The 26,064-nt window shown below is 55.2% G+C and overlaps 1 protein-coding gene across 1 annotated transcript; it reads right to left on the bottom strand.

The window, feature by feature from the left end:
* Positions 1-216: 216 nt before the first annotated feature.
* Positions 217-1,332, bottom strand: SOX1 (SRY-box transcription factor 1). Its single transcript, XM_069602146.1, has one exon. It carries the CDS (start codon positions 1,330-1,332, stop codon positions 217-219), a length of 1,116 nt encoding a protein of 371 aa, XP_069458247.1.
* Positions 1,333-26,064: the final 24,732 nt, after the last annotated feature.

The raw sequence follows: 26,064 nt of genomic DNA, 5'->3' as shown, positions 1-26,064 counted from the left end.
TGCCTCCTCCGCGGATGGATGATAAATACTGTACAAAAAGTCTCAAGAAAACACCGGAGTTCGGACTCCGACGCGTAACCGTCCCGCCGAGCGGTGCCCGGGAGCTCGCGGTCGGGGGGCCGGGCGGCGCCGGGCATGCGGCGCCAGCGTCTTCCTTTCCGGGGGAGCGTGGACAGGCCTGCGCGGAGGCCGGCCGGCCGCGGGGTGCCCGCGCCCCTAGATGTGCGTCAGGGGCACCGTGCCGTTGGCGCCCGCGCCCGCGCCCTGGTAGTGCGGCGGCAGCGAGTGCAGCCGGCTCTGCGCCGCCGCCGGGTCGCCGCCCTCGCCGGCCGGCAAGTACATGCTAATCATCTCGCGCAGGTCCCCGGGGCACGGCGCCCGCGAGTGCGCCGCGGCCGGCGGGCTGCCGCTCGGCTCCGACTTGACGAGCGAGCCCAGCGCGCCCAGGGCGCCCGACGACGCGGCCGCCGCCGCCGCCGCCGCCGCCACGGCTGAGTTCTGGTGCGCGCCGCCCGCGGCGCCGTAGGGGAGGCCGCCGTAGCCCGAGGGCGAGGCGCTCATGTAGCCCTGCGAGTTGGAGATCGGGCTGTACTGCAGCGCGCCCATGTCGTAGCGGTGCATGGGCTGCGGGTTGTGCGGGTGTGCGTGCGGGTGGTGCGCGTGCGGGTGCGCGGGGTGCGCGTGCGGGTGCGCGCCGCCCGCGCCCGGGTGCTGCCCGTAGGCCAGCTGCGCCTCCTGCATCATGGCCGCGGCGGCCGCCGCCGCCGCCACGGAGCCGGGGTAGGCGCCGTTGGCCCAGCCGTTGACGTGCGCGTAGCCGCCGCCCGCCGCGCCTCCGGGGCTCTCGAGCCGCTGGCCCACGGCCGCCGCGCCCACGCCCACGGCCACGGCCGCGCCGCCGCCCGCGCCGGCCGCCAGCAGCCCGCCGGCCAGCGAGTACTTGTCCTTCTTGAGCAGCGTCTTGGTCTTGCGCCGCGGCCGGTACTTGTAATCCGGGTGCTCCTTCATGTGCAGAGCGCGGAGCCGCTTGGCTTCGTCGATGAACGGCCGCTTCTCGGCCTCGGACATGACCTTCCACTCGGCGCCCAGGCGCTTGCTGATCTCCGAGTTGTGCATCTTGGGGTTCTCCTGGGCCATCTTGCGCCGCTGGCCGCGGGACCACACCATGAAGGCATTCATGGGCCGCTTGACCCGGTCCTGGTTGGCCTTGGAGCCCCCGCCTCCGCCGCCGCCGCCGCCGCCCCCGCCCGCCCCGGCCGGGCCCGACAGGTTCGTGGGCGCCTGGGCGCCGCCGGGCGAATGCAGGTCGGTCTCCATCATCATGCTGTACATCGGGGCGGCTCGCGGGTTCACCGGCGCCGCGCGGAGAGGGCCGGGCGCATAGACGGCCGGGGAGGGGGATGGAGAGGGGCTCAGACGGAGCGAGGCGCGGGCGGGGGCGCGAGGTCCCGGCGGAGAGAAGAGTGCGGAGAGGCGGAGGCGACAGCGGCGCGAAAGAGGCAGGGACACACGCACTTAGCGCCGGTCCGGCTCACGGCTGGAAAGTTTCTCTGAAGCGCCAACCACTTGCCGAAGAGGCCGAGGGCCGGGTCGCCCTCGGCGGCGCGGTGCCCACAGCTGCAGGCGCGGCCAAGTCGCAGCTCCACTTTCCGGGGCGCAGCGGTGCGCGGGGCCCGGCTCGGGGCTCGCCGCCGCCGCCGCGCAGCTCCTTCCTCCCGCGCTCGGTCCTCCGCGGCCTCCAGCTCCGGGGCTGCAACTTCTAGCAGGGCGGCGCGCCGCGTGCGCTGGGCATGTGCCGGTCCCAGGTGCCCGGGGAGGGGGGAGCGAGTCGCCGAGGGGAGCGGGAGGGGGCGCGGGGGCGGGGGGCGATCACGGTGCAGCCGGGGAGGGGGGCCGGGGGCCGCGCAGGGAGCGCAGGCGCGCCGAGAGGGCCTGGGAGCGGGGCGGCCGAGCCCGGGACGCGCTGCCTGCTGCCTGCCCGGGGCCGTGCGCTCGGAGCGGAGGCGCACGCGGGGCCGGCGGCGCGCGGGGCCCAGCAGCCATACGCCGGGCCCGGGCTGCCGTTAAATGAGCGCGCCGCGGCCAATGGGAGCCGGCGGCGGCGGCGATTTGCATGGCGCGCTGGCGAGTGACGTGGGGAGGGGGGGTAGGGGCGCCGGGCGCGGGCGGCGGAGCGGGAGGAGCGGAGGGAGGCGGCGGAGCAGGGGAGGAGGGAAGAGGGAGGAGGGGGGCGGCCGGGAGGGGGTCCACGCCACGCCGCTTCCCGAGCGCGCGCGGCGGCGGCGGCGGCGGCGGCGGCGAACCCAGAGCTCGCCCTCCTCGCCTCTCCCCGCCCGCGCGCTCCGAACGATTAACGAGCGGGTTTAAAAGCGAAGATGAAGAGCGATTCCTGCGGGGCGAGGGGCGGGGGCCGGCAGCCCCGAGTCACATTTAAAAGAGCTCCGAGGAGACGCGGCCCCTCTGCTCCCCCGCCAGCCGACTCCGCGCCTGCTGGGAAGGGGGAAGTTGGAGGCCGGGGCGGGATGCTCGCCCCCTGCTCGGCCCGGGGGCCAGAAGGCTGGGCGCGCCCTCGGGAGCAGGGGAGACCTGCCGAGGCACGCAGCTGGAACACCGCCCCTTCCCCCGCCCCGCGGGCGCGCCCGCGAGGCCTGGACCGCTCCGTCCCCCTCCCAAGGCGCACGCTTCGCCGCCGGCGGGCTGAAGTTCTCAGCCCCTTCCCGTAGGGAAGGCCTCCGCGGTCCAGGCCACGAAGATCCCGAGACGCGCGAGCGTCTGCTCCGGGCCCCGCTCCACGGCTGCTCTTAGCATCAGCCCTGAAGTCTTATTTTGGACGGGGCGGGGGGCGGGGGGATGAGTCTAGGGGTCGGCATCACGTGCTCTTCTCCGTGTGGCTTCCTCCTAAAACGGCCTTTCTAGGAAGGTTGAAACCAACAAGATCTATCTGGAACCTAGTGGCTCAACGACAGTTGAAAAAGTTGGTTGAAATCGCAAACGAAGGATCTAGCCCACGCTCTTCTGGAGCCGTTTGCTTGAGAACTGCGGAAACTTCGTAAACGGAGGGCGGGGGGCACCTGAACCCGAATTGGAAAGGAGGCGGATGCCCTTTTCCTGCTTTATGCAAACCAGACGCCTGTTTCCTGGAACGAAGAAGGCACAGACCTGCGGGTGTGATTGTTGAACCCTAAAGTGTTCTCAGTACCAGGAAGCACAGGCCCGTTCTCAAACACCCGTGCGCTCACGCTGTGGGTACAACCCCAAGGGTCTGAAAATGGCCTAAAGGCTTGCGGAAAATCCCTAGAGTCCTCGGGGAGGAACGGGGGCGTCTCTGTGCGCTGCGGAGGGTGGTGCTTAGGAGGTGGCTGGTGGGTAAAGTGGTGCCCAACCAAAGCGCCCAACTGACCATCTTGTGACAAAAATAAGCCCATGACGATCGTTACAAGACGAGTTAAGAAGGCTGTTCAGTACGTCGGGCAGCGAACACACGACGCCTCTTCCCCCACCCCTTAAAAAATTCTGAGCTTGTGAATTTCCTGACCCTGTTGCTTGTCCCGGGTGCAGGAATAATGCTTTCTTTCCTCTCAATTGCTGTGATTATTACTGTTGCTTTTTTTTATTATTATTATTTCAGGATTGTTGCAGTGTGCAGTGCAAGAGGAAATTGGCCTCTGCCGATTTAACTGCTTTCATTTCAGGCCATTCAGCATTTAATAGTGAACTCATCAAATAATATATAATTATATTATAAAGGAAACGTCATTTCATATTTATTTTTCACTAAATATCTAGGTTATAAACTTGGTTTTCAATTGCCTTCTTATTTCACCAATCGAGTTTGTTAAACCTTTTGATTCGTTTCATGCACTACCTCCAAATACCACTTGCATTGTGAATGAACAAAAAAAGAACAGGAATATTCCTGAAGAATGCTATAGATCTGTTTCTCCTTTGATAACTTAGGAGGCAGTGGGTGTGCAGTGTGATCCAGTGTGTTATGGAAAGCCAGCAAGACTGAAATAAAGGAAATGGTTTACAAATTATAAACTATATTATCTACTTAGCAATTGAAAGATTTCTTTCCTATGCTTTTCAATTTAAATTTTAAACTAAATAGCCTGAGACCCCCTGAAAACGCTTTGTGTGAACCAGGCTTGGCACCTTATTCTTCCGTATCAATGAAGCAATTTATTTTATAAACACTCTGCACTCCAGTGTGCATTGCAGGAATGCTTTATGCTTTGGGGAACTTGGATAGCTGACTCGGAAATGGTCTGATTTCTTTCCACCACAGTCTTGAAAATTGTTTCCAAATACAAAGTTACCCTTGTTTTCCAGAGCATCTGAATAGGGGGTAAATGGTTTAGCCCTCTGTTAGAGCACGCTGGTGCTCAGCATCCCGGGCGCTCTCCATAAGCCCTTTTCAGTGATGAGGTGGTCCCTGGGCCCAAGCTGGTGCAAGCGCTGTGGGTGCCCACTTGCACAAACATTAAACTCAAGCTGCAGGTGTAACTTGTTGCCAAGTGATGGATGATTGACAGCCGCCACCTGTGCCAGTTAGGCAGTGGCAGGGCACTGCTTGCCAGAACTCCCAGTGCCTTCCTCCCTGGCATGGAGGCTGAGGAGCTTCACATGAATCCCTGCCAGTGACGGCTTCTCCCGGCCTCAGCGTCTTCCCCCTTGTGACCTTCGCTCCCTGTCACTCCTGAAGAAGCCAGAGATGGTCCAAAACAGTTGGGAAAACACCTCCCCTCCCTGAGTCTATGTTCCTCGCGCCTGACCCCCACCAGGTTGGCAGGGACCCTCTCCAAGGCCAAGCATTGCAGAATATGAAGACAGACTACACTGGTTCCAAGTAACATCAGAGCCCAGACCCCCAGCGATGCATTGGTTCACTGTTGATTGGCCATATTTGCTCTCTTGGCAACTCGGAAACTTCTTTATGCCTGTTTGTTCAGAGCGCCAAAGAGATCAGCTTAGAAACGTGGATGAGTAAAGATGCTTTCTGTCCTTTTATTTAACTTTTGGGGACAGTCCTCAAAGAGAATTCAGATCCAAGCCATCATCAGAGGAAACTATATACACACACCTGTGCATATGTGTACACACAAGTGCACACATGACACGCCTGTGTATAAACATGTATACACAGAATATATGCACACGTCTATATACATGTGCACACAGTATATGCATATGTGTACACGTATGCACACACAGGACAGGCATGTTTACATGTGTGTGCACACAGAACACATGTATACACAGACATACATGTGTGCATTCATGTACACACTGGTGCACACAGAACATGTTCACACCTGTATATGCATGTATATACCAAAGAATATACGCATCAATATACATACAGGTGTGTGCCCAAAGAATATACGCATGTATATTCAAGTCCTGTGTTTAGGCGCTTATACAAGAGCCCTTGACTCTCCAGTAACTTGGGTTCTGGACTTTAACACCCGGAGCTCACGCTGCGTGTTCGGAGTGACTCAAACTTGGCGTTGGCTCTTCCCCTTGCTGAGGCTGTGCTCAGGAGAAGGCTGGACAGCAGCCTGGCCCCAGCAGTCTGTCAATGACAGCCTGCTCTCAGGCACTCAGAGATGACCTTCTGTTCCAGCGCCAGTCTCAAGCTCCAAGGAGCAGAGATGGACAGGTTAGGAGTTTCCGAGGACAATCAAAGGGCCTTCTGGGAACGCGAAGAAGACGAATGTTCTCCAAGGTCTCCGGAGGCCTTGGCGCAGACGGCCCGTCCTGATGACACTCTCCGGAGGCGGTGCCCAGACCTCGGCCTGCGGCCTTGCCTAACTCAGCCCAGCCACTTCCGGAGGCCCCGAGACCGAGGCCGCGGGTAAGCGCCTCCACAGACCTCCCAGGGCGCAGCCCGACGACCGAGACCAAAGTTTTAACAAGCAAATCACGACGGAGCTGCCAATTCATTGGCAGGACTTTTCGGAAAGAAAGTAATCTGAGAAGAGAGAGGAAGAGCAGCCGGAAAGAAAGCGCCGGAGGGAAAAGGAAAGAGGAGACAATTCAATTGAAAGGCCTCCGAGGTCATCTCGGCCAACAGGAGGCGCAGACGGAGAGGAGGCGGAGGCCCGCGCGTGTGGGAGGGGACCGCGGCGCTGGGCGGGCAGGAGGGGACCTCGCGGGGAGGCGGGGGCGCCGCCGGGTGCGCGCCCGGACCCCGACGCCGGCCCCGCGCGCGTCAGCCTGTACCCAGCCGCCGCGCGGGCCGCGGTCGCCGTCTGCTGGCCGCCGCCGCCCTCGCCGCCCGGGCGGAGCTCGGGGCCCTCTGGCCGGCGCTCTCCAGCCACCAGCGGGTCCCAGGGCTCGGCGCGCGCACTCGGGGCTTTGAGCGCGGGTGACGAGCTGGGGGCCTTGGGGGCGCTCGTCTCTCCCGGTCCCGGGGCGCTCGCGTACCCACTCTGCGTCGTGACCAGCCTTGGTCCCACTGTTACCAAAGCCAAGGGCCAAAGTAACAGAAAAGTTTTTTCTTGATGGTGGCGAGTTTTTGTCTTAAAGGGGAAAGTAAAAGTCGTGGAAAAGCGGGAAGAGAGGAAGCAGAGGGAAAGAGAACCGCTGCCAAGTCGGAGCTTCAAGTGGCTTCGGTCCTTACAGAGCAGGAGGTCTGGCCGCGGCCCGCCGCCGGCAAGGCCCTCTTCCTGTCAACGAGAAGAGTTGACAGGGGTGCTGTTCCCGGAGCGTCTGCTGGAGAAAGGAAGTGAAGCCCAACCCCTCGAAGTCGAGCAGCACTCTCCAGCATCGGCGTGGAGATGCGTGAATTCCCGGCGACGGCCAAACCGCCCTGCGTGTGAGCGCGCGCGCGGTTGTTTGTGCCTCCAGCGCTCTGGGTGAAAGCGTTTGGAGAATCTCTGGGAGCTTTCGAGTAGGGGCTCACCCTGTGAGCAGTACTCACACATATAATTCAAATTTCACAGCTGACCTGCTCTGAAAACCTCAATCAGCTTCTAATTGAAGGGAAAACAAAATATTGCTTCCCTACAGCAGAGCTAACGATTTAATCATTATATCAGACATTATAGCTTTTAATTAGGCTAATGCTGATACTGTATGGAAAGAGATAATTCACACAGTTCTTGATGAATTCTGTAATTGGGTTAACGGCGGAGCAGTTGGGGGAGAGCCGTCAATATTCAAGCCGCGTCTGTAGCCACCAGGTTTATGAATGAACAAGAGAGGGCAAGAGAGGAAAGCACTGCGACCCGAGGGGAGCCTCGCGCCCTCCGCCGGGGAGCTGCGGGCGCCCTGGAGGGCGGGCGGCCGCGGGGCGCCGGCGCCCAGGCCTCGCCGCCAGCGCGCATCCTCCTGCCTCTCCGCCGCCCGGCCCACCTTTTGCGGGAAACTTCCCGAGGAAAATCTCAACCAGGCCTGTGTCCTGCCCCGTCCGCCCGAGCGCTGGGGTCTCTTCAAGGGTGCCCATCGGCCCAAAGCAATTGGGTTGAAGGCTGGGCGGCGCGCGCCTTTAGCGCGCAGTTTCCTCGCGGGCTGCCAGCCCTACCCGCGACGGCGGGGCGCAGGGCCGCTTGCCCGGGGCAGCCAGTAGCCGGTCCCTGGGGCTGCAGGTGGGGTGAGAGGGCGCAGGGCCAGGCGCCGGTGGGCGGCCCGCATTCTCTGTCCCCACCGATGATGCAGGGCTGGGCGGGAAAGCGGTTGGCGCAGGGACCCCAACTAGTGCCCGAAAGGCCTCGCTAAGCCGCTGCCCGAACCCGGGGCGGCAGAGAAGATGCCCAAGCTAGGCCACGTCCCTTCCTCGACCGTCCCTGAAGCCCCGAGATGGAGCGGGAAGGAGCAAGCCTGTGGACTCGCCTGCAGGAAGCAGACTGGGCGAGGGGAAGTCCCCAACCCCCGCCGCATCCCGCCCGGCCCTCCCGGGCCAGGGCTCAGCGCGGTTTCGGGGTCCCCGGGAATGCCGCTCCGCCGGCTGTCCAGCCTCTCCGTCCCGGGGCAGAGTCAGCTGAGAGCTGACGCAGGGTAGGCAGAGCCCTCCTTTTGCCGCCCAGATTTCCAGGGTCTGCAGAAGTTGTGCTCAAGGCGGCGAATCCGCAGGACTGACTCGACGATGCCGGAACAGAGGGTTCGGGAGCCTCTAAAATCTGGATGGACGTTTTAGCAAGCCACCTGAGCCTCGCCTTCCGCAGTTTGAACCCAGATGGTTTCAGGGTGCGATTTTAATATACTTTTCTATTTCTGCGACCCCCCAGCCCTAGCTTTTTCTTACTCCTTGGCTTAACTGCACCAGTGTGATGTCCTCCTTCAAGATAAATATACTGTATTGTGATTCATCCTTGTCTTATTTTGTCAGTAATTACCACAAAATTAAATGGGTCACTGCGAAAGTTTCATTTATACAACCCTCGGTAATTAACAGTTTGAATACACCTTTTTACGTTGTACAGAACTTGTAATTTTCTGGCGCGTGTAGTTTTTTATTGGTAAAGAATGCTTGTGTTCGTGTGGTAATTAGAATACAAGGCTGGCGTCTGAACAGGGGCTGTGCTTGGTTCCTCTCGAAGCTCCTGGAAAGACTCAGCAAAGATGAAACTTTGCTGAATGAGGGGAGCTTCCTAAGTGTTTCCCATTAAAATCTGCAGAAACAAAGGCCTGAGAATACAGTACCATCTGCTTTTTAAGCTAACTTCTAAAGCTAAAATCCTTGGCTGAAACTGATCCAGCATGTGCTGTTCAACCGAGGCGTGCCATCCAAGCGCCGGGGGTGGGGGCTTGTGGCACAGGGTTTGATCCGGGAGGCTGCCCTCTGGTTCATTCTGAAGAGATCAAAAATAGTGTTTCTGGGCCATGCAGCCCCCGGTCAAGTCCAGGCCGGCCAGGGACCAGGGGTGCGCAGGCAAGAGGCCGGGTTATGAGTAGACACGGCCTTGCCTCTTATTCTCTCTCATTAGCCCCCAAATAGAGAAGGCGTCACTCACAGAAGGAGACAGTCATAAGGAATTTCTATATGAAAAGAAATAAAGTGAAATCAGAGATGCTTCTTGGTTCAGGCCAGCCCTGTTATTGCAAATTAGATTAGCTACACGGGCTTCAATATAAACATGACACGGAGTTCAGCGGAGTGAAAGGCCCATCCACTCCAATCTCTCCTTTCATCGCAGCGTCTCACATAAATTACATCTTGTCCTTTAATACACTTTTCAATGAGATTAAAACATCACTTTGACACAATTTCAAGCCCTTTCAGTTGCTTACTTCAGAAAACAGCAAACAGAGAAGTGGGCCCATCAGAGTCTTCAGGCAGCGGGGTTGGGGGAAGGTAGTGCTGGGCCCTGTGCTCCAACTGAAAACCGCCCCCCCCACATTCAGGGCCATTTCCTTACCCCCCGCCCCCCACACACAGAGCCAGCCGCCCTGCAAGGGGGACCAGGTCTCCCTCCCGTGGGTGGACGCCTGGTGGACGTCTGGGGCATGGGTCTTTGTGGAGGACACACCTGCCTTATTCTTTTTTAGGTATTTGTGGGGGGAGGCAGGGCAGATGGGGAAGGTCTCCAGGGACCTCCCCCCACTCAGGACACTACCCACCTTCGGGATTAGGCAGCATGAAAGTAAGATGGAGAGAGATTTGGCATGAGAGAGAGGAGAGAAAGGAAGAAAGAGATGGAGAGGGAGAGAGAGCAAGCACCCTATTAGTTTCAGGGCTACATATCTGAACCCCAGATCTGAGTGAGGAAAGAGTGGGTGAACACAGGCGGTTTTCTAGGAAGCTGGCTAGTGGGGTGGGCACCTCTCCCTTTCTGGACCGACTGCTCCTGGACTGGAACCTGGGGACTCCGAGTGGCTCCAAAAGGACCAAGGCCCCCCTCAAGCGGCAGGGGAGGGGTGCTCAGGTTTCCGGGTGGGAACTTGGCATTTTCTCAGGTTCCATCTGCAGGGTGTTGAACACTCACAACACAGGCTTATTGTCTCTGGAAGGAGATCCTCCTCACCACCAGCCTTTCCCCGGGGCTGAGCAGAGAGGCCGCACTTGGGGCACAGCCGGCAGCGTCCCCGAGGTCTCCTTCTACTTGTGCAGGGGAGACCGGGTCCCCCAAGTCTTAGCAGCCGCAGGTTCCTGGGAGAGACGCCCCTCCAGGTCCCAGTCCGGCCCGCTCCCTCCAGCTGCTGCCTCCCGCGCCCGGCTCGGCCGTCTGCCTTAGCCTCTTCGGTGACAACGGGGACCCGAATTCAAGGCCACCTGGGGGTTTGCTGTCGTCCTCAAGAAGCAAGTGTGGCGTTCCCCCCGCCCCTCACAGTGCTCAGGCCAGCCGCCGGGCCCGCGGCGCCCCGTCGATGAGAGGCGCGGGAGGAGGAAGCCTAGGAGCGCCGCAGGGAGGTGGGCTGGGCGCCGTTTCCCTCGGCCAGGGCGCCGGCTCAGCCTCTGGTTCCCAGCCACAGTTGGGCGAGTCGGGGGACACTGGCCGGCGCGGGGCGTCTCCCCTCTGCCTCGGCGAAGCCCGCCCGCCAGGCGGGAGCCGAGGACAGAACCCCTCCCTCCTTGACCTCAGCGTAGGGCAGAGACCCCCGCCTGGCCGCCTGGGCGGCGCTGCCTCGGGGCTGGAGGTCTCTTTGCCCGCCGGGTGCCGTGCAGCCCCCGCGCCCGCCTTCACAGAGGGGTGTCCAGAGCGCCGGGCCCAGCGCTCCGGGAAATCGATGCGGCAAAGCGGGCTTTTAATGGGTTAATTGACCGGCGGCTGCTATCATGTTCAAACACCCGTTTCTTGCCTGGAGAGGCAGCCAGCCCCATCCTATCCCCGGTCGATGGCGGCCGCACCGGCCCCTCCTGGCCACGGGTTTCCAGCACCAGCCACCGTCAAAAATCCATTTCACCTTTGAAACTTCGCCGCCTTGCCACCTTTCTTCTCAGCGGGCGCCTAAAGCAGGGGAATAGGAGGCGCAGGAGGGCGGCCCGCGCGCGAGAGTGGAGACTCCCGGCTGCGCGCACGGAGGAGCGAGGCCGCCGCGCGCGGAGCGGGGAAGCCGATTTCGCTGGAGGAGGGACTGCGAGCGAAGGGGGTGGGCGCCCGCGCGGAGAGGGATCCCTGCGGTCTAGGGCGGCCCGCCCAACACGCGTGGCTTTAGGGCACCCCAAAGCCCGTATTGGGGCGCGCTGCTCTAGCTCGCTGGACCGAGGCATCGGCCGCGTGCGGGACTGCAGGCCAGGCGCCGGGTCCAGGGGCGCTCGCCGCGCGTCCAGGGGTCCCTGCTCATGGATTTGGAGTGTTCGTGCGTGCGGCAGTATTAACACAGTCAAGACCGTCGGTCAGTCAAAGCTAAATTGATTCTTTGCCCCAAACACTTCTCACTAAATGGCAGACGCTCAACATGTTAATTTTTAAAGGGCGATTTCGACCCACGGCTTTCGTTCTCGGCGCTGCAGGAGCCCACGGCCGAGAGCCGGAGCCGGGAGCCTGGGCCTCGGCGGGCGGGGGTGCGCGGGCAAGAGGAAAAGCGGAGCCTGAGGACGCGAACCCCCCTCCCCCCCAAAACCGACTGGGTCGACCTCCCCCTCTGCCCCCAAAGGGCGACCCGACTGAAACCGAGTCTCGGTCCCTTGGGCGGCGGCCAATCCGGAAAGCCGAGGAGGAAGGAGTGAGCGCACGGACAGGAACCTGACAAATGCGGCCGCCGCGCGGGTCCAGTCCTCCCGCGGCGGCCAGCGCAGCTCCCCACCTGTTCTCAGCCGGGGCGGGAGCTTCGGGGACGCCCTTCCCTCCCCCCTCCCCCGCCAAGGTCGCTTAGGGACCCTCGCCCCCGCCCGGGGCCCCTCCCGCCCCCTTCCTCGGCTCGGGCGGGCGGAAGACCCCGCGCAAGTTGGAGACACACTTACAGTCAGTTCCTTCGCCGGCTCCAGCGGGTCCCGGGAGCCGGTCTGCCTCGGCGGCGCCCGGGCGCTCGGCCCCGGTTGCCTCCCCGGCGCCGCGCGCCGCTGCCCGGGGACCCCAGCCCGGCCGGCTCCGGCGGCGCCGCACGGCGGGCGCGGGCGCCACGCGCACGCACACTCACACGCGCACACTCACGCGCAGCCCGCTCGCACACTCGCTGCACACGCACACGCCGCTGCTCGCCTCGCGCGCCCTCCCGGACACGCACGCTGCCGGCGAGGGAGACGAGAAAATGAAATTTATTTCTGATGGAAAAGACTTTTAAAGACAATTTCCAGTTATTGTTTCCCTCTGGAAAAAGGGGGATCCCTCCACATAATGAAACGCCTTTTGTGCGGCGCCGAACAATACCAAACAAGTATTCTAATAAATAGCCACTTTTTTGTTCCTACTCGACAGTGAATAGAATCGAGCAGTTGGTTCGCGAGCAGCTGCGACGCCGTTTGGAGCGGGGAGGTGGAGCCGAGTCGCCGTGCTCCCGGCGCCGCGCCCCAGCCCGCGCCCCGCGCCCCCCTTCGCTCCGCGGATCGGTCGTCGCCCCCACCCCCAGCCCCGGCCCGGCCCGGCCCGGCCCCAGAGATCGGGCCCGATAAAGCTGTCCCGGCCTGAAAAAGCCCCCTTCTCTCCGGCATTCCCCCCCCCCCCCCCACCCCAGTAAACTAGATGTCACAGGCTACCGATTTCTGCCTGGAACTGCTCCCCAGGTCCCTTCCCGACCTCTGGGCGAGGGTGTCCGCCCGCACCAGCAATCCCAAGTCGCCTGCGCCGGCTCCCGGGGTCTGGGCGCCGCCCCCCGCTCCCCGCCGAGCCCTCGCGGCGGGGGGACCGAGCTTCAGCTTTGCTCTCTCGCCCAAGGGGCGCCTTGGCCTCACTCTTAGTTTATTTTTGTTTCGTTTTGCTCTGCTACGGGCTTCTAACTCTCTCAACCCTCTGCCGAACAACTCGGCAGCTGCCGGAGCAGAGCCTGTGCCTGAGGCTTACTGCTGCGGACACAGAACTCTCCAGGTAGGAAGTGGCTGCGGTCGGAGGCCGCCTTCCAGGAGCGCAAGGCCGATGGGGCCTCCAGGGCGCCAGCCCTCCTGCGCCTGGCCTGCCGCTGCTGGTGGAGGCCCCGGACGCCCACCCCTCGGAACCAGAGGAGGAAGCCTTCTGGGAAGCCCCCCTGGCTGGAGCCGCCTCTCAAGTTTCTCTCCTCTCTCTCTAGAATTGCCTCTGGCACCGTTTGATCCTCTTTGGAAACGTCTCACAAGCAAAGCAACTGCCTGAAAATGATCACCGCCCCCCCCTTTTCCCAAAAGGACTTACGACCCCCTCCCACCAGAAGAAAGGGTATTTACTAACATTTTAACAATTCTGCAAGCACAGCACATTTGAACATCTTAAGTGGCTGTCAGGCCGCCGATCTCGCAGGGTTTAAGGCAGGTTTATTAATCTATTTATCTCGGACAATTTTTCCCCCCATTGCTCACAGCTGCAGGTTTCCTGAGGTCCTTGTCTGTCCGGCTCTAATTGTGGAGACAAAACCCCACATGACTTTACTCAATGGACCTTAATCTAGAGAAATACTCTGCCATTTGCAAATTATTTCTTAATTGGACCAAGCTATTTAGAGGTGTGGGGAGAGGAGTTTGTGTTCTAGAAATAACCAAAGGGCTCAGATGTTACCTAGGAGCCTTTACCCCGGAAAGGCACGTTGGTGCAACTGCCGAATGCAAAATGAAGCCCTGCTTTACTCAGGGATTCTTCTTACTCCTGCAGTCTACTTTTGAGAAACTGTATTCCCTTGGAGTTTAAGGCAATTTAGTTCTGTCTTCCGAGATGTTGGTCACAATAGGAGAGAGTTTGGTTTTTAAAACCAAACATTTTTTAAAAGCCGGGTTTGCGCAGGAATCTCGGTGGTGGTGGGAAAGGAGGGAGATTGAAATTGGCCTGATTCCAGCAGACGCCCTGAATGCTTTTTCCTTTTGGAGGAAAATGGAAACATTTTGGAATACAGATTTAAAACTTTGACTTATATTTTACATGTTAAATCACTGAAAGATTGGGTACAACACTGCATAAAGCTTCAAAACCTGCAAATATTTGAATGGTTTTGTAAGCCAGCAGCTGCCAGTCATCTGGCTTTGACAGGCTGCCACAATTTTGTCACTTAATAGTGGGTGTTAGGCTAAGTGCAAAACACTCTGGCAAACAGATGTCAAATCCATATCTCATATCAATGGGGGTTGTGAAGTGGAGTTTTAACCCACATCAAGGGCTGGAGCGCCTGAGCCCATGTGGACAGCGCCCCGGACGCCAGCGCCGGGAAAGTCCTGGCCGGGCCCTGGGCATTGGCGACCTGGAATTCAGTAAAGCGGAGACGCTCCTCTCCTGCCCAGGCGGGGAGGAGCAGAGGGGAAGTCCGGCCAGCTCCACCCCCTCCCACCTCCACCCAAGGCCCCCTCCTCCCTCGAGGTGGCAGCTTGGCAGATCCCTTCGAGGAGGGGCAGCAAGCCCTGCGGGGCTCCTCCCCAGGCGCCCAGGCCTCTACCCACAGAACTCAAGGCCTCTGGCAGCCAGCCTCGCCAGTGGCCTCCGGGAAATAGCGACCCGGCAGGAAAATACCTGCCGTTGCTCCGGAACCAGCGGGCACCACAGAGGTCGCCCATCTGTTCAAGGCCATATCGGACCTCAGCGAGGCCCAGAGCCAGAGCAGAGGGCTATGGGGCCAGTCACTTCTTTCCCACCGCCCCAAGTCGGGGTGTCTGGGTGGGAGCTGGCTGTCCCTCATAGTTGGGGACCAGGGATGAGGCCAAAGACGCTCTGTGCCCCCGGAGGCAGGAGGACAGGGGAGGGCCAGAAGGGCATTTTCTTTGTTCTGGCGCCCCAGGGGCAGGCCTGGGGCCCCCTCTCTCTCCCGAGCAGTTTGCCCTCCCCAAATCTGGACAAGTCTCCCAAGAGACCCCAGCTCAACGGCCTTTCTCTCTGTCAGCTCCCTGATTCGCCATCTCTCTATCCTGAGCGCAGGTAAGGGTAACACTTGAGCGCTGCTGGGCCCTGTGTCCCACACACTGCTCTCGGGAGACTGGGTGCAGGGGCAGGGTGACTCTGCAGGAAGAGTAGTTACATGGGCTCGCTCAGAGCCCGAGTCATCCTTGAAACGTCTTCCCAAAGTCTCGCCTCTTGGTGCCGCCTAACTTGTCCACCAGTTGCAGATGTTGCCAAGGTCACATCCATCTCCGAATGTCACAAGGAAAGGTGGGAATCACGGCGGATGGTTACTTGTTAGATTTTTATACCATGGATTGCAGTCGGCTTGCCGCTTCACCCACCTCTCTCCTTACTTTTGTACAACCATCCTGCCAACTCCTCAGGTTTAGAACTTATTCTTGAAGCTGGAAGGTCAAAATAGAAAACTCTGATTATTCTACAAAGCGTGATGAAAAGCAAATGTCAGTATGAAGATTAAGAAAATTCTCAGGGCTTCCCTTGAAAGAAAGTGACTTTTCTGCCTCACAGATTCCCTCAGGATAGGCATTTCAGAAAATGTATCTTTGTATGGTGACAGATGGCAACGAGGCTTATGACGGTCATCACTTTGAAACGTGTAAAAATATCAAGTCACTATGTTGTGCAACAGGAACTCACTCAGCATGGTAGGCCAATTATACTTCAGAAACAAACCCACCAACAGACTCACAGAAGACAAGGTCAGTTCTGTGGTTAACAGAGGATCAGGGGAATCGGATGGACGCTGTCAAAAGGTTCAGACTTCAGGTTCTACGATAAATAGGCATAATAATTTGTGATTTATTGTTGTTGCTTAATCGCTAAGGCATGTCCTACTCTTTGCAACCCCATGAACTGCACCAGGCTTCCCAGTCCTCTACCATCTCTCAGAGTTTGCTCAAACACGTCCATTGAGCCGGTGATGCCATCCAACCATCTCATCTTCTATTGTCCCCCTCACCTCCTGCCTTCAATCTTTCTCAGCTTCAGAGTCTTTTCCAATGAGTCAGTTCTTCGCCCAAGTATTGGAGCTTCAGCTTCAGTATTAGTCTTTCCAATGAATATTCAGGGTTGACTTCCTTTACGATTGACTGGTTTGCTTTCCTTGCAGTCCACGGGACTCTCAAGAGTCTCCTCCAGCACCGCAGTTGGAAAGCATCCGTTCTTTAGTGCTCAGCCTTCTTGCTTCCAACTCTCGCATCCATCTGTGGCTACTGGAAAAACCATGGAGTTTACTATATGGACCTTTGTTGGCAAAGTGCTGTCTCTGCTTTTTAATGTGCTGTCTAGGTTTGTCATAACTTAATTATAGTCACATCTTTAATAAGTGATTAAGTGGCACTACTGCTTGTTATATATAAAGGCTGTTGATAGTAAATCCTGAGTTCTTGTCACAAGGAAAAATAGTTTTTTCCATGTCTTTAATGTTGTATCTCTATGAGGTGATGTTGATCACTCCATGAAGGGTGTGAGTTAACCATTATGGTGCAATGGTGTGTGCCAATTACATCTCAACAAAACTAGAAAAAAAGTCTAGATTATTCAGGCTGCTATCTGCTCTATGATAAACCGAGACCCAAACCCTAACTTTGATTTGCTTTACTGCAAGATCAGCCTGGGACACATTCATAACTTCTATGGATACACGCACTGCTGCTTCATGCTTGAAATAAGGGCTTCACTTGTTTTTCATATTCTCATTGATGGGATGGAAAAAATAAATTTAATGCCCCACCCTTGGCCTCTTAAAATATACAGAACAAATGTTTTAATGGGATGGCAGTTTTAGGACAACTGAAGCTTCCTGTGTCCATTGGTTTTTAATTAGATTTTAATGGAGAGCCAGATGTGTTAACTTTTTAAGAGCCCCTTTCCCAGGTCTATAGGACCGATTAATTCTAAATATACAAAAATGAATTTTTGACCAGAGAGTTCACTATTTTCACAACCTACCCACAAAAATAGTTAAATAAAACTATTTCAAATGAGAATCACTTAAGGCCTCTAGAAAATTCCAGTGTGTGGGCCCATCCCAGGCCAGCTGATCCAATCTCCTGAAAAACTTACCAACATGTTTTAAAAGTGCCCCAAAGTGTTTCTGATTGGACTTCAGAGGGTCCCTCGGCTTACCTAGCATTTTTAAGGGATAACCTGAAGCTCACCTAGAAACCATATTGCCTTGCGCTTACAGTGAGTTACTTTCCAGTTTTATGGAAGAATTTTAATGTCAAAGTTTACGGCAGCCACGTGGACACGGCTGTGCGGATTCCCACGTGCGGACACGGAGCGCGCATGCTCGCAGGTGTGGCCTGTTTACATGCGACGTGCCGAGACTGAGCAGCTCACTTCCTCTCCACGGGTCCTGGCTGGTCTCTGGGAAAGGCAGGGGCTGGGCAGCCTTGCCTCAGAGCAAGGATACCTGGCTTTGCGCCCTAAGGTCAGACTCGGCAGGAAGCAGGTCCCTAGGGAACAGACCCTTCAGGTCTAAGGGATGTGCTAACCGTGCAGGAAGTGCACGCGGAGGAGCCCCTTCAGGGGAGAGCCCTGCGTTGCAGCCTGCGTCCATCGAAGGCGCCGCCTGGAGAAGGGCAGTGAGACCGGAGCCCTGGGGGCGGGGAGGCCGGTGAGACCGGAGCCCTGGGGCCTTGGGGCCTGGAGAAGGCTGGTGAGACCGGAGCCCTGGGGGCGGTGGTGCGGAAGGAGGCGGAAGGAGGAGGAGGGCTTCATCCAGACAAGTCACTGCGGGGCTCCAGGAGGGGCCGTACCTTTCCAACAGCGCAGCTAGCAGTGGTTTCCACGTCGCTAGGTTCACCTGCTCGGAAACACCTTTACCTTCTAGTTACCCAACCTTTGTTAAAGGTAACTTTCCGAGTATTATTTTTCTATGCCCTTTTTTAAATCTAAGGATTTAAACTGAACCAACTGTTGAGCCATAAAGTAATGCATTTTGACTGATTCGTCAGATGTCTGTATTCATGTTGAATGGGGCATAAGCGTCTCCTGTCCTCTCCTGAGAGTCAACCCTCACGGTAACCCAGGGGTGTACCCTGAACCCCAGGTCACTGAGCAGGAAGACAGCTGGAATATGAGCACATTCTCTGCAGCAGAGCTGATGAAGGCCGGTCTTTCATTCCGTTCGGGTCCTTCACCGTAGAAGCACAGCTGTAGTCACTGGAAGACCTCACCAAAGGGCTGGACATTTTTGGTGAAGAACTTGAGTGATTGTTCTCGAAAGGAGGGGGTGGGGTGGAGAGAGATGGCCTGGGAGTGTGGGTTGAGCAGACGCCAACTATTACGTGTAGGATGGATGAGCCACATGACCCTGCTACAGAGACAGGGAAGGCTGTTCGGTCTGCTGGGATAAACCGTGACGGAAAAGAGCATGACACAGGAGGCAGCCGTGCGCCACTCTGCCGTGCAGCAGAGGCTGACACAACGCTGTGGGTCAACTCTCTGGCAAAAAAAAATAAATCAGGAGAAGAGGAGGAGCAGCTGCTGGTGTGTCTCTGTGCACACACCTGTGAATACAGAACTTTCTCTCTGTGAATATACACTCACGGAGACAGGAGACAGAACAGAGGGCCTCCTCAGTAATTCATTCGTAAACGGTTTACTTCTGAAAAGTAATGTAACTGTAAAATCTTGAATATTTGTGGTTGGCCTGCTCTCTGATGATGCTCACACGGGAGCCTGCAAGAGGCTCTGGCCTTGGGGAAGTGGAGTCGGGAGATGAGCTCACGCCTGGGAGGGGGCTGGGCACAGCAGGTGCGGAGATGTGTGTTCACGATGGAGCGATTGGGTCGGGGCCATCAGTGCGGAGCCCGGCTTCCCTGCAGCTCCGAGCTGTGTGGCCCTGCGCAGGCCTCGAGCTTCTCCAGCCCTGGCGCCTTGTCCGTGGAGTGGCGACGTCAACGCCCCCTTTCAGGATTGTTGTGATGACTGCAGTGGCTGACGCTGACTTTCCTGGACAGAGCGAGGGCCAGCGGCGCAGCGGCTACTTCCCCTGTGAAAAGGCCACCGAGGGTGTCGCCATCTCCCAGACACAAGCATCCATTTCAGGAACCCGGACTCTGGCCGCCTTGACATCTCGGTGTTTACCTCTGAAAACCTGAGATAACCACTCCGACCTGCAGTCTGTGACAACAGGGAGTCGTCACATGCCTTCTTGTGATCAAATCCGCTTCTCTAGGAAACAGTGACTGAATCTTAACTTCTTACTCCCTCCACGTTGCTGTTTAGTTGCTAAGTCACGTGCACCTCTTTGCGACCCCGTGGACTGTAGCCCTCCAGGCGCACAGTTTATTTACTGACTGGACCCACTGGATACTCAGGGCGGTGGTCCCTCTTTCATGAACTGTAGGTTTTGGAGGTCTTACTCCTTCCTGGTTTGGGGAGATGTTCTGTTTCAGAACTTCATGCAGTCATTAAGCGTGTCTGTGCTGATGCCCCGCAACGTGCCGGGCACAGAGCTGGTCCCGCTGGTGCGGCCGCGCTCTCGCCCCTGGAGTGTGACTCCCGTCCTGCCCCGCGGGAGCACGTCTGCAGGGCTGAGCAGACCTGGGTCACTCTTGTGGGACAGCCCCCCACCCCCATCCTCTTTTGGTGGTCCTCCCTTTCATGGCGTGCTCCTCGTAAAGCTTAGTTCTGAGCGGGGTGGAGTTGTTTTCATGTTGGCTTCTGGTGATGTGTTTCTTTCCCTCCTTTCCTTCTAGGCCTTTGCTCACTCAGGGAAGGTGAAGACTCCGTGGAAGAAAATGCCGTAGGATTTTTCGCTGGCTTTGAATCTGCGTGATGCCAAAGTCTCTGTGAACAATTCTGCCTGAATTTCAATGAGATTGTTGCCGTGCTTCCGATGCAGGCAAACCCCCGATTCTGCGGTGGCTCCACCACTTCCCTTCTGCAGGACCTGGATTTTTCAAGCTGTAAAGTGAGGCAGCACTAGCGCTTTATGAGTCTAGAATGGAATACTTTAGGGATGAAGTGTCTGACCTGAGAAGGGGGTGCAATGTGCTTGCCTCGCGGGCCTGAGAGTCCGGAGAGGAACTGGAAGCTTCTGCAGATGCGAGCGCCTGCGGTAAGGGTGCGCCTCGCCGCCTGCCCGTGTCGGGGCAGGACGGGGGCCGGCGAGGGGATAAAGCGGCAGCCCTTTGAGAGGAGTGAATTCTCGCCATGTGAATTTTGCAGCTCTGGCAGAGGACTGAGTATTAGGAACTCAAAGAGTGATTTCATAAAGAAAAAAAAAGTGTAGTTTATACCAAAATGGAATAAACCCCCTTTTGAGTAACAACAATCTGCATAAATGCTTTAAGAAAGCCTATAATTATGATAAAAATGTTGCTCAAAGTTAAAATTATGAAGCAATCAAGATTTATAAACAGTCTCTCATCGACTTTTAATCATTCTTTCTTTTTTATATACAAACTGTACACAATATATGGTTGCAATATATCATAGTATACATTTTATTTTCAGTAATTTAGCTGAGCAAAACGCATGTGAGGTGACATTGAGGGACTAGGCTACATATGCACGTGGTCATGGGCTATAACTTCCTACATCACGCACGCACGCACACGCACACACACACACAGTCATGCGTGTTTTTGGCTAGTATCTGATGCAGAAAAGATGCACGCTTTTACTGTATCAGAATATCTTAAAAATTTTAATTAACACGGTTCCTCCTGCAACAGTTTGAAAAAAAATATGACTTGCACGAGTATGAGTTTATTTCTGCCCCAAAGAAACTATTTTAATAACGGGATGATTGAAGCCAAAACTAACCAGACTGACCAGTATTTGTCAATCACTGTCAAACCCTGAGCAACAATTGCCTAATTTGAGTGGATAGATACCAAGCACATTTGGTGATCATGTGAACGGCTGTGATCGTATGAGGCTATAGACACTGTGTTTGAAAGCTTCTCTTCAATGACTTAAAAATGTTTTCGCTTCAGACAGAAGAGTAACCTTGATCGCAATAGGCATTTACTAGCTGGCATCTTATGTCAGGCCTCCAGAGAAGATCCTGGAAACATTTCCAGTAATTATGTAAGTGACCTCTCTGTGTGCCCTCCTGCTCTCCTTGGTATCTGTAACTCCTAATATCTACTGCCTCTTTGTCTTAACACTTAGGCTCCAGGAAACTAGCCTGATGCCCCTAATTCTACTGCTCTCCTTTGTTAGGCTCTTGCTGCAGCTAACTAAACCTGTGAGAGTACAGAGAACCGACAGGCAATGTTTAAAAGGGCTTTTTAGGTAGAATTTTTTTGTCCGAGGGCTTCCCAGGGGGCACTAGTGGAAATGAACCTGCCTGCCAATGCAGGAGACGCAATAGATGCGGTTTGATCCCGGAGAACGTTTGAAAGGGAAGGACTAGCTATGGAGCTTTACCATCTCAGTCAATACTGACCTACAGCGCACTGGGTCTCCTGAGGCGAACATCCTCAGCTGGGATTCCCTCCTGTCCAAGATACATTCATTCTTGTTCTTGGAAGACATGGCGTGACACACACGTTGGGACCAGTCAGCGCCATTGTCATCCATGCTTAGCGCTCCCCAGCTGGTGCTCGTGGTGAAGAACCCACCTGTCCGTGCAGGAGACAGAAGAGACTCGGGTTCGACCCCTGAGTTGGGAAGACCCCCTGGAGGAGGGCATGGTAACCCACTCCAGTATTCTTGCCTGGAGAGTCCCACGGCCAGAGGAGCCTGGCAGGCTGCAGTCGTTGGGATCGCAAAGCCTGGGACACGGCTGAGAATGCCCTACACCTAACAAGACAATCCTGAGAGTGATCTCACACTTTCCCGGCGCCCCAGCTCTCTGACAACGTGATCTCACATTGCTAATGCAGCCCAGCCTGCTGTCCCTTGATCTTGGGTTGCTGTCCCTGGACACCAAGGCCCTAGACAACTTCTGTTCCTGCCCCAGGGACCTCCTCCCACAATCTTTTCTTGGTTCTAATCTGTTCTTTTATCTCAAATTTCTTCCCTCAAACTTCAGTCTGCCTGCACGTCACTCAGGTGGCTTGCTTGAAGATGCCTTCTTTCTCAATCTAAATTGAGGCAGGTGTTGCATTTTAAAATATGCACCACCTACCACACCTTCAATGGCAGATTCATTTCTGTGGTTACGTGTTTAACATCTATTTTTTTCTACAGACTATAAACCTCATGAGGACAAGGACCATGTCATTTGTTCACCCCGTTTCTAACGCCTCCAACATTGTAGACACTCAAGAAATATTGGCTGGATAGGTAAAAACAAACAAAAACAGCCAGTTTTCTATGATGGGGAAGCCATCCTGGGTTGTTCTTCAGCCCCAACCAACTGTAAAACTTGACAAAAAATATGAGGCAATTGTTTTCCAGCAGCAGGTAACAGGTTTCACAGGGTCCTGATCTCCAGCAGAAGGAAGCTTGTGAGGTCAGCCCCGTGGCCGGCCTCTCTTCCTGGGAGCAGTTTCCTGGACACGGTCCAGCGGTCGGGGACCCAAGAGAGCCCAGTGGTCTCTCTGAGTCAGGAAAGCAGGAGTCAGAGTTCTGGGTGCCTGGAGCAGCTGCAGTCCGCAGAACAGAGAAGAGAGCGCCATGCAGCCGGAGGGCCCTGGGTGTCCTGCGGGGGCCCCAGGAGGGTGTGGCTCAGGGCCAGGCTGTGCGTGCACAGGGCAAGACTAAGCCAGGCTTATCAGGTAGAAGCGGGAAAGGGATGGGGAGCCAAACAGCAACCAGAGCTGAGCAGTGCAGACCCTGCTGGGGAAGGGGGCTCATCAACGCCAAAGCAACACCTGCACATCCAGACGAGACCCCAGAGGATGGCCTCAGGGTGAGGCTCCCCCGCTTGGGCCCGGCTTGCTAATGAACCTAATGCCAAGCTCTGGGCAGATTCACAGAGGAAGCAGAAAGCTGGGCCAAGTTAGAGGGACTTGGGGAAACTCTGGGCTCCCACATGTGCAGAGCATGGAAGCCAGTCCGTGGTGGCCATCCAGTGGCTGGTCGTGGCCAGCGTGGAAGGGAGGAAGGGAGCAGAGCCCGGTCTCTCTGACGCATCGTCCACACTCTCTGTTTAGATCCGCAGTCTGCGTCTGTGATTATTTTGCCACGAACAACTGCCCCTGGAACCCCCCTCACGGGAGCACAGGGCCTGCAGCGTGGCCCTGCGCAGCCCTCTCGTCTCACAACCCTTCGATCCTGAGGTTGTTTTCTTTGAACCAGCTTACGTTCTAGTCACTCATAATCTCGCCTTTGAAATACTCTCAGCTTCCCGCCTCTATTCTTGCTTCACTAACTATACGGCCAAACCACACTCTTAGTTAAGGTGAACCCTTTACACTGCGTACCTTCAACTGAACAGCTGAATAGGGTTGGAAAGAAAAAGACTCACTAGACATGGTGGGAAACAGGAAAATGAAGTCTATAGTCAAGAGAAAAAGCAGTTGATAGAAACCAACCCTGAGATGACCCAAATGTTGCCCTCAGCAAAGACTTCATAAACACCTTCACACAATTGAAGGAAAATATAGTATTAACAAATGAACAGATTGAGGATCTCAGTGAAGATTTTGAAATTATAAAGAAGAATCAAATGGAAATTATGGACTTAAAAGTGTAGTAACTGCAGAGAAAAATTCATAAGACAGGCTCCTAGCAGGCAGGAAATATCAGAAGAGAGAGTAATAAATTCAAAGATTATCAACAGAAATTATCCAACTTGAGGAACAGAGAGAGGAAAATTAAAGAAAAAGTCAATAGGGCCTCAAAGCCCTGCAGACATTATCAGGCGGTCTGACCTCTAATGTGACTGGAGGTCAGAAGGAGTGGCGAGTGAGGTGCTCAGCCGCTGAGTCGTGTCCGACTCTGGACCCCGTGGAGTCCACCAGCCTCCTCTGTCCCTGGGATTCTCCAGGCGAGAATCCTGCAGTGGGTTGCCACACCCTCCTCCAGCGGATCTTCCCGACCCAGGAATTGAACCCAGGTCTCCCACATTGCAGGCAAATTCTTTACCGTCTGAATCAGCAGGGAAGCCCAGCAAGCCATACTGAGGTGTAAGCACATATCTATCTTTTTTTTTTTTTTTTTGAGGAAATAATAGCCAGGTATCTGACCAACTTGGTGAAAAACACGACCTACAGACCTAGGAAGCTCATCAAACTCTCAGAAAGATGGATATAAAAACAAGCACACAGAGGCATGCTTTAGTCAAACTGCTGAAAACAAAGAGAAAGAGAAACTCTTCAACTCGGCTGGAGGAAAAGGACGAGTGCCCGGGATCACACATTTATTCCTCGTGAAGTACAACGAAGAGCGGAAAATGAAGGAAAGGCATCTTTAAAACGATGGAAGAAAAGCCTCCCAAACACCGTCAACCCCAGTCATTCCATATGAAGCAAAAACACCCTTCAAAAGAAGCTGCTAAAAAGACATGCTCGCATCACTGGAAGCTGATAGTATTTACAACCAACAGATTTGCACCGTAAAAAGCGCTAGAAGACATCCTTCGGAGTGAAAGGACACTACCCTCGGTGGGAACCAACACCTACAGGAGGGAGTGACGAGGCAGAGGCCTGTGGAATGCTTCATTTTTTCCCCCTAATTTAGTTAACGACCGCTCAGTGCATGAAAAGCACGTCTGCCGCTTCAGGATTAGTACGGAGTCAATAGGTCCCTATGGAGGTTGAAGCTGTATCCTTGGCTTCACTAGTTCCAAGCAGCTGAATGTCTGCTTCCGGATAAAGCAAGAAAGAAAAAGAGAAACCCACGCTACTCAATGTTGAAAATAAGAATGCTTGATTACAAAGAGAACCGAAGAACTGGGAGTTGGTGAATTTTCAGAATAGTTTGCCCGCAGTGAGTTTTCAGACCTCTTAGCTTCTAGTCAGAAACTAGGCTGCTCGAGGGATTGTTGCGCCCTTCTGAGACACAGCGCCTTCTTCCTGCGCTGTTAGCTTGCTCCTCTGCCTGCCTGTTTCATCGCCTCGAGTCCTCACTTCGTCAGAGACCAGGGACAGGATGTCGAGTGAAGAATCTGGCCCATTTTTACAAGCCCTGCTTTGTTTGCAACAGAAACTGAGTAATCTTTCACGTTGCTGCACAAGGGCATTTGGGATAATTTCTCCTTGCAAGAGGTTCATGGGGAAGACATTAAAACTGAATAGTTACTTGACTCTGGATCTCTGTGTATCGTGATAAATAAAGATGCTTCCTTTTGAGATGAAGAACTGACTCCTGTCTTCACTCCGTCCTTCCTCACTCTCTCCCGCCTCCCTCATCTCTGCCTCCCTCATCTCCCCCTCCTCCCGCCTCTTTTTCCTTTCTTTCCCTCTCCTCATCCTCCTTCTGTCTTTCGTTTCTTCCGTCTCTTTCTCATTGGATACTGATCGTGCATTTTTTTCTGTGATAGAGGACGATTTTCTGTATTTAGTTATGAGTTCTCTACGTTGGGTGAATTACATTCTTTAATAAGGAAAGCTTGTTGAATTACATTCATTGAGCTTAGTATTTGGAAAAAAGAAAAATTTTTTTATCGATTAGGATAAATATAGTACTGTCTGTGAGGACATCTAGTTTTCATTCTTTTCCTATTTATTTTCTTTGCCACTTGACAGAAAGACACAGGTTTGCTTACTGTCTTTATGAATTTGAAGGTATCACACACACACACACACACCCCCTCCCTGTCTCCTGATGACATATATACTTACCCAGGTTTTCTCTTTGAGGTTCCGTGGGATATTCTCTCAAAAACTGTTGAAGCTCTGCTCATCAATAAAAAAAATCTGAAAAAGTGTGTTTCACATGCCAGCTTATAGTACTTTTGTAATGTTAGAAAATAATTTTAAAAGAGCAGGGCTAAGCAAAAATTTTTGCCTTATGTAATTTTGTAGACAAATTTACTTATGCTTGAAAATAACTATTCTTGAAATGTTTGTTGATAGAATTATGGATTTTTCTCATATCTTCTACATGTGATTCGAAAGCTATAAATCTGAACTCTGCATCTTTAAATGAAACACCCGCTGACCCCAGCATGGGGGGGCTCGTTACAAGGGCAGCATCTCAGATCCCATCCCAGACCTGCTGAAGCAGGATGTGCATTTGCAAAGGACCCCTCTAAAAGGAAGTGCCACGGGCTTCAGATTGTCTATAGGTGGATGTTTTCTAGAAGAGTCTCATGGGA

Source organism: Ovis canadensis, chromosome 10 (genome assembly GCF_042477335.2).
Source record: "Ovis canadensis isolate MfBH-ARS-UI-01 breed Bighorn chromosome 10, ARS-UI_OviCan_v2, whole genome shotgun sequence".
Classification (NCBI taxonomy): Eukaryota; Metazoa; Chordata; class Mammalia; order Artiodactyla; family Bovidae; genus Ovis; species Ovis canadensis.
Note: the sequence above shows the minus strand (reverse complement) of the source record. Positions and strands in the feature narration are given on the sequence as shown.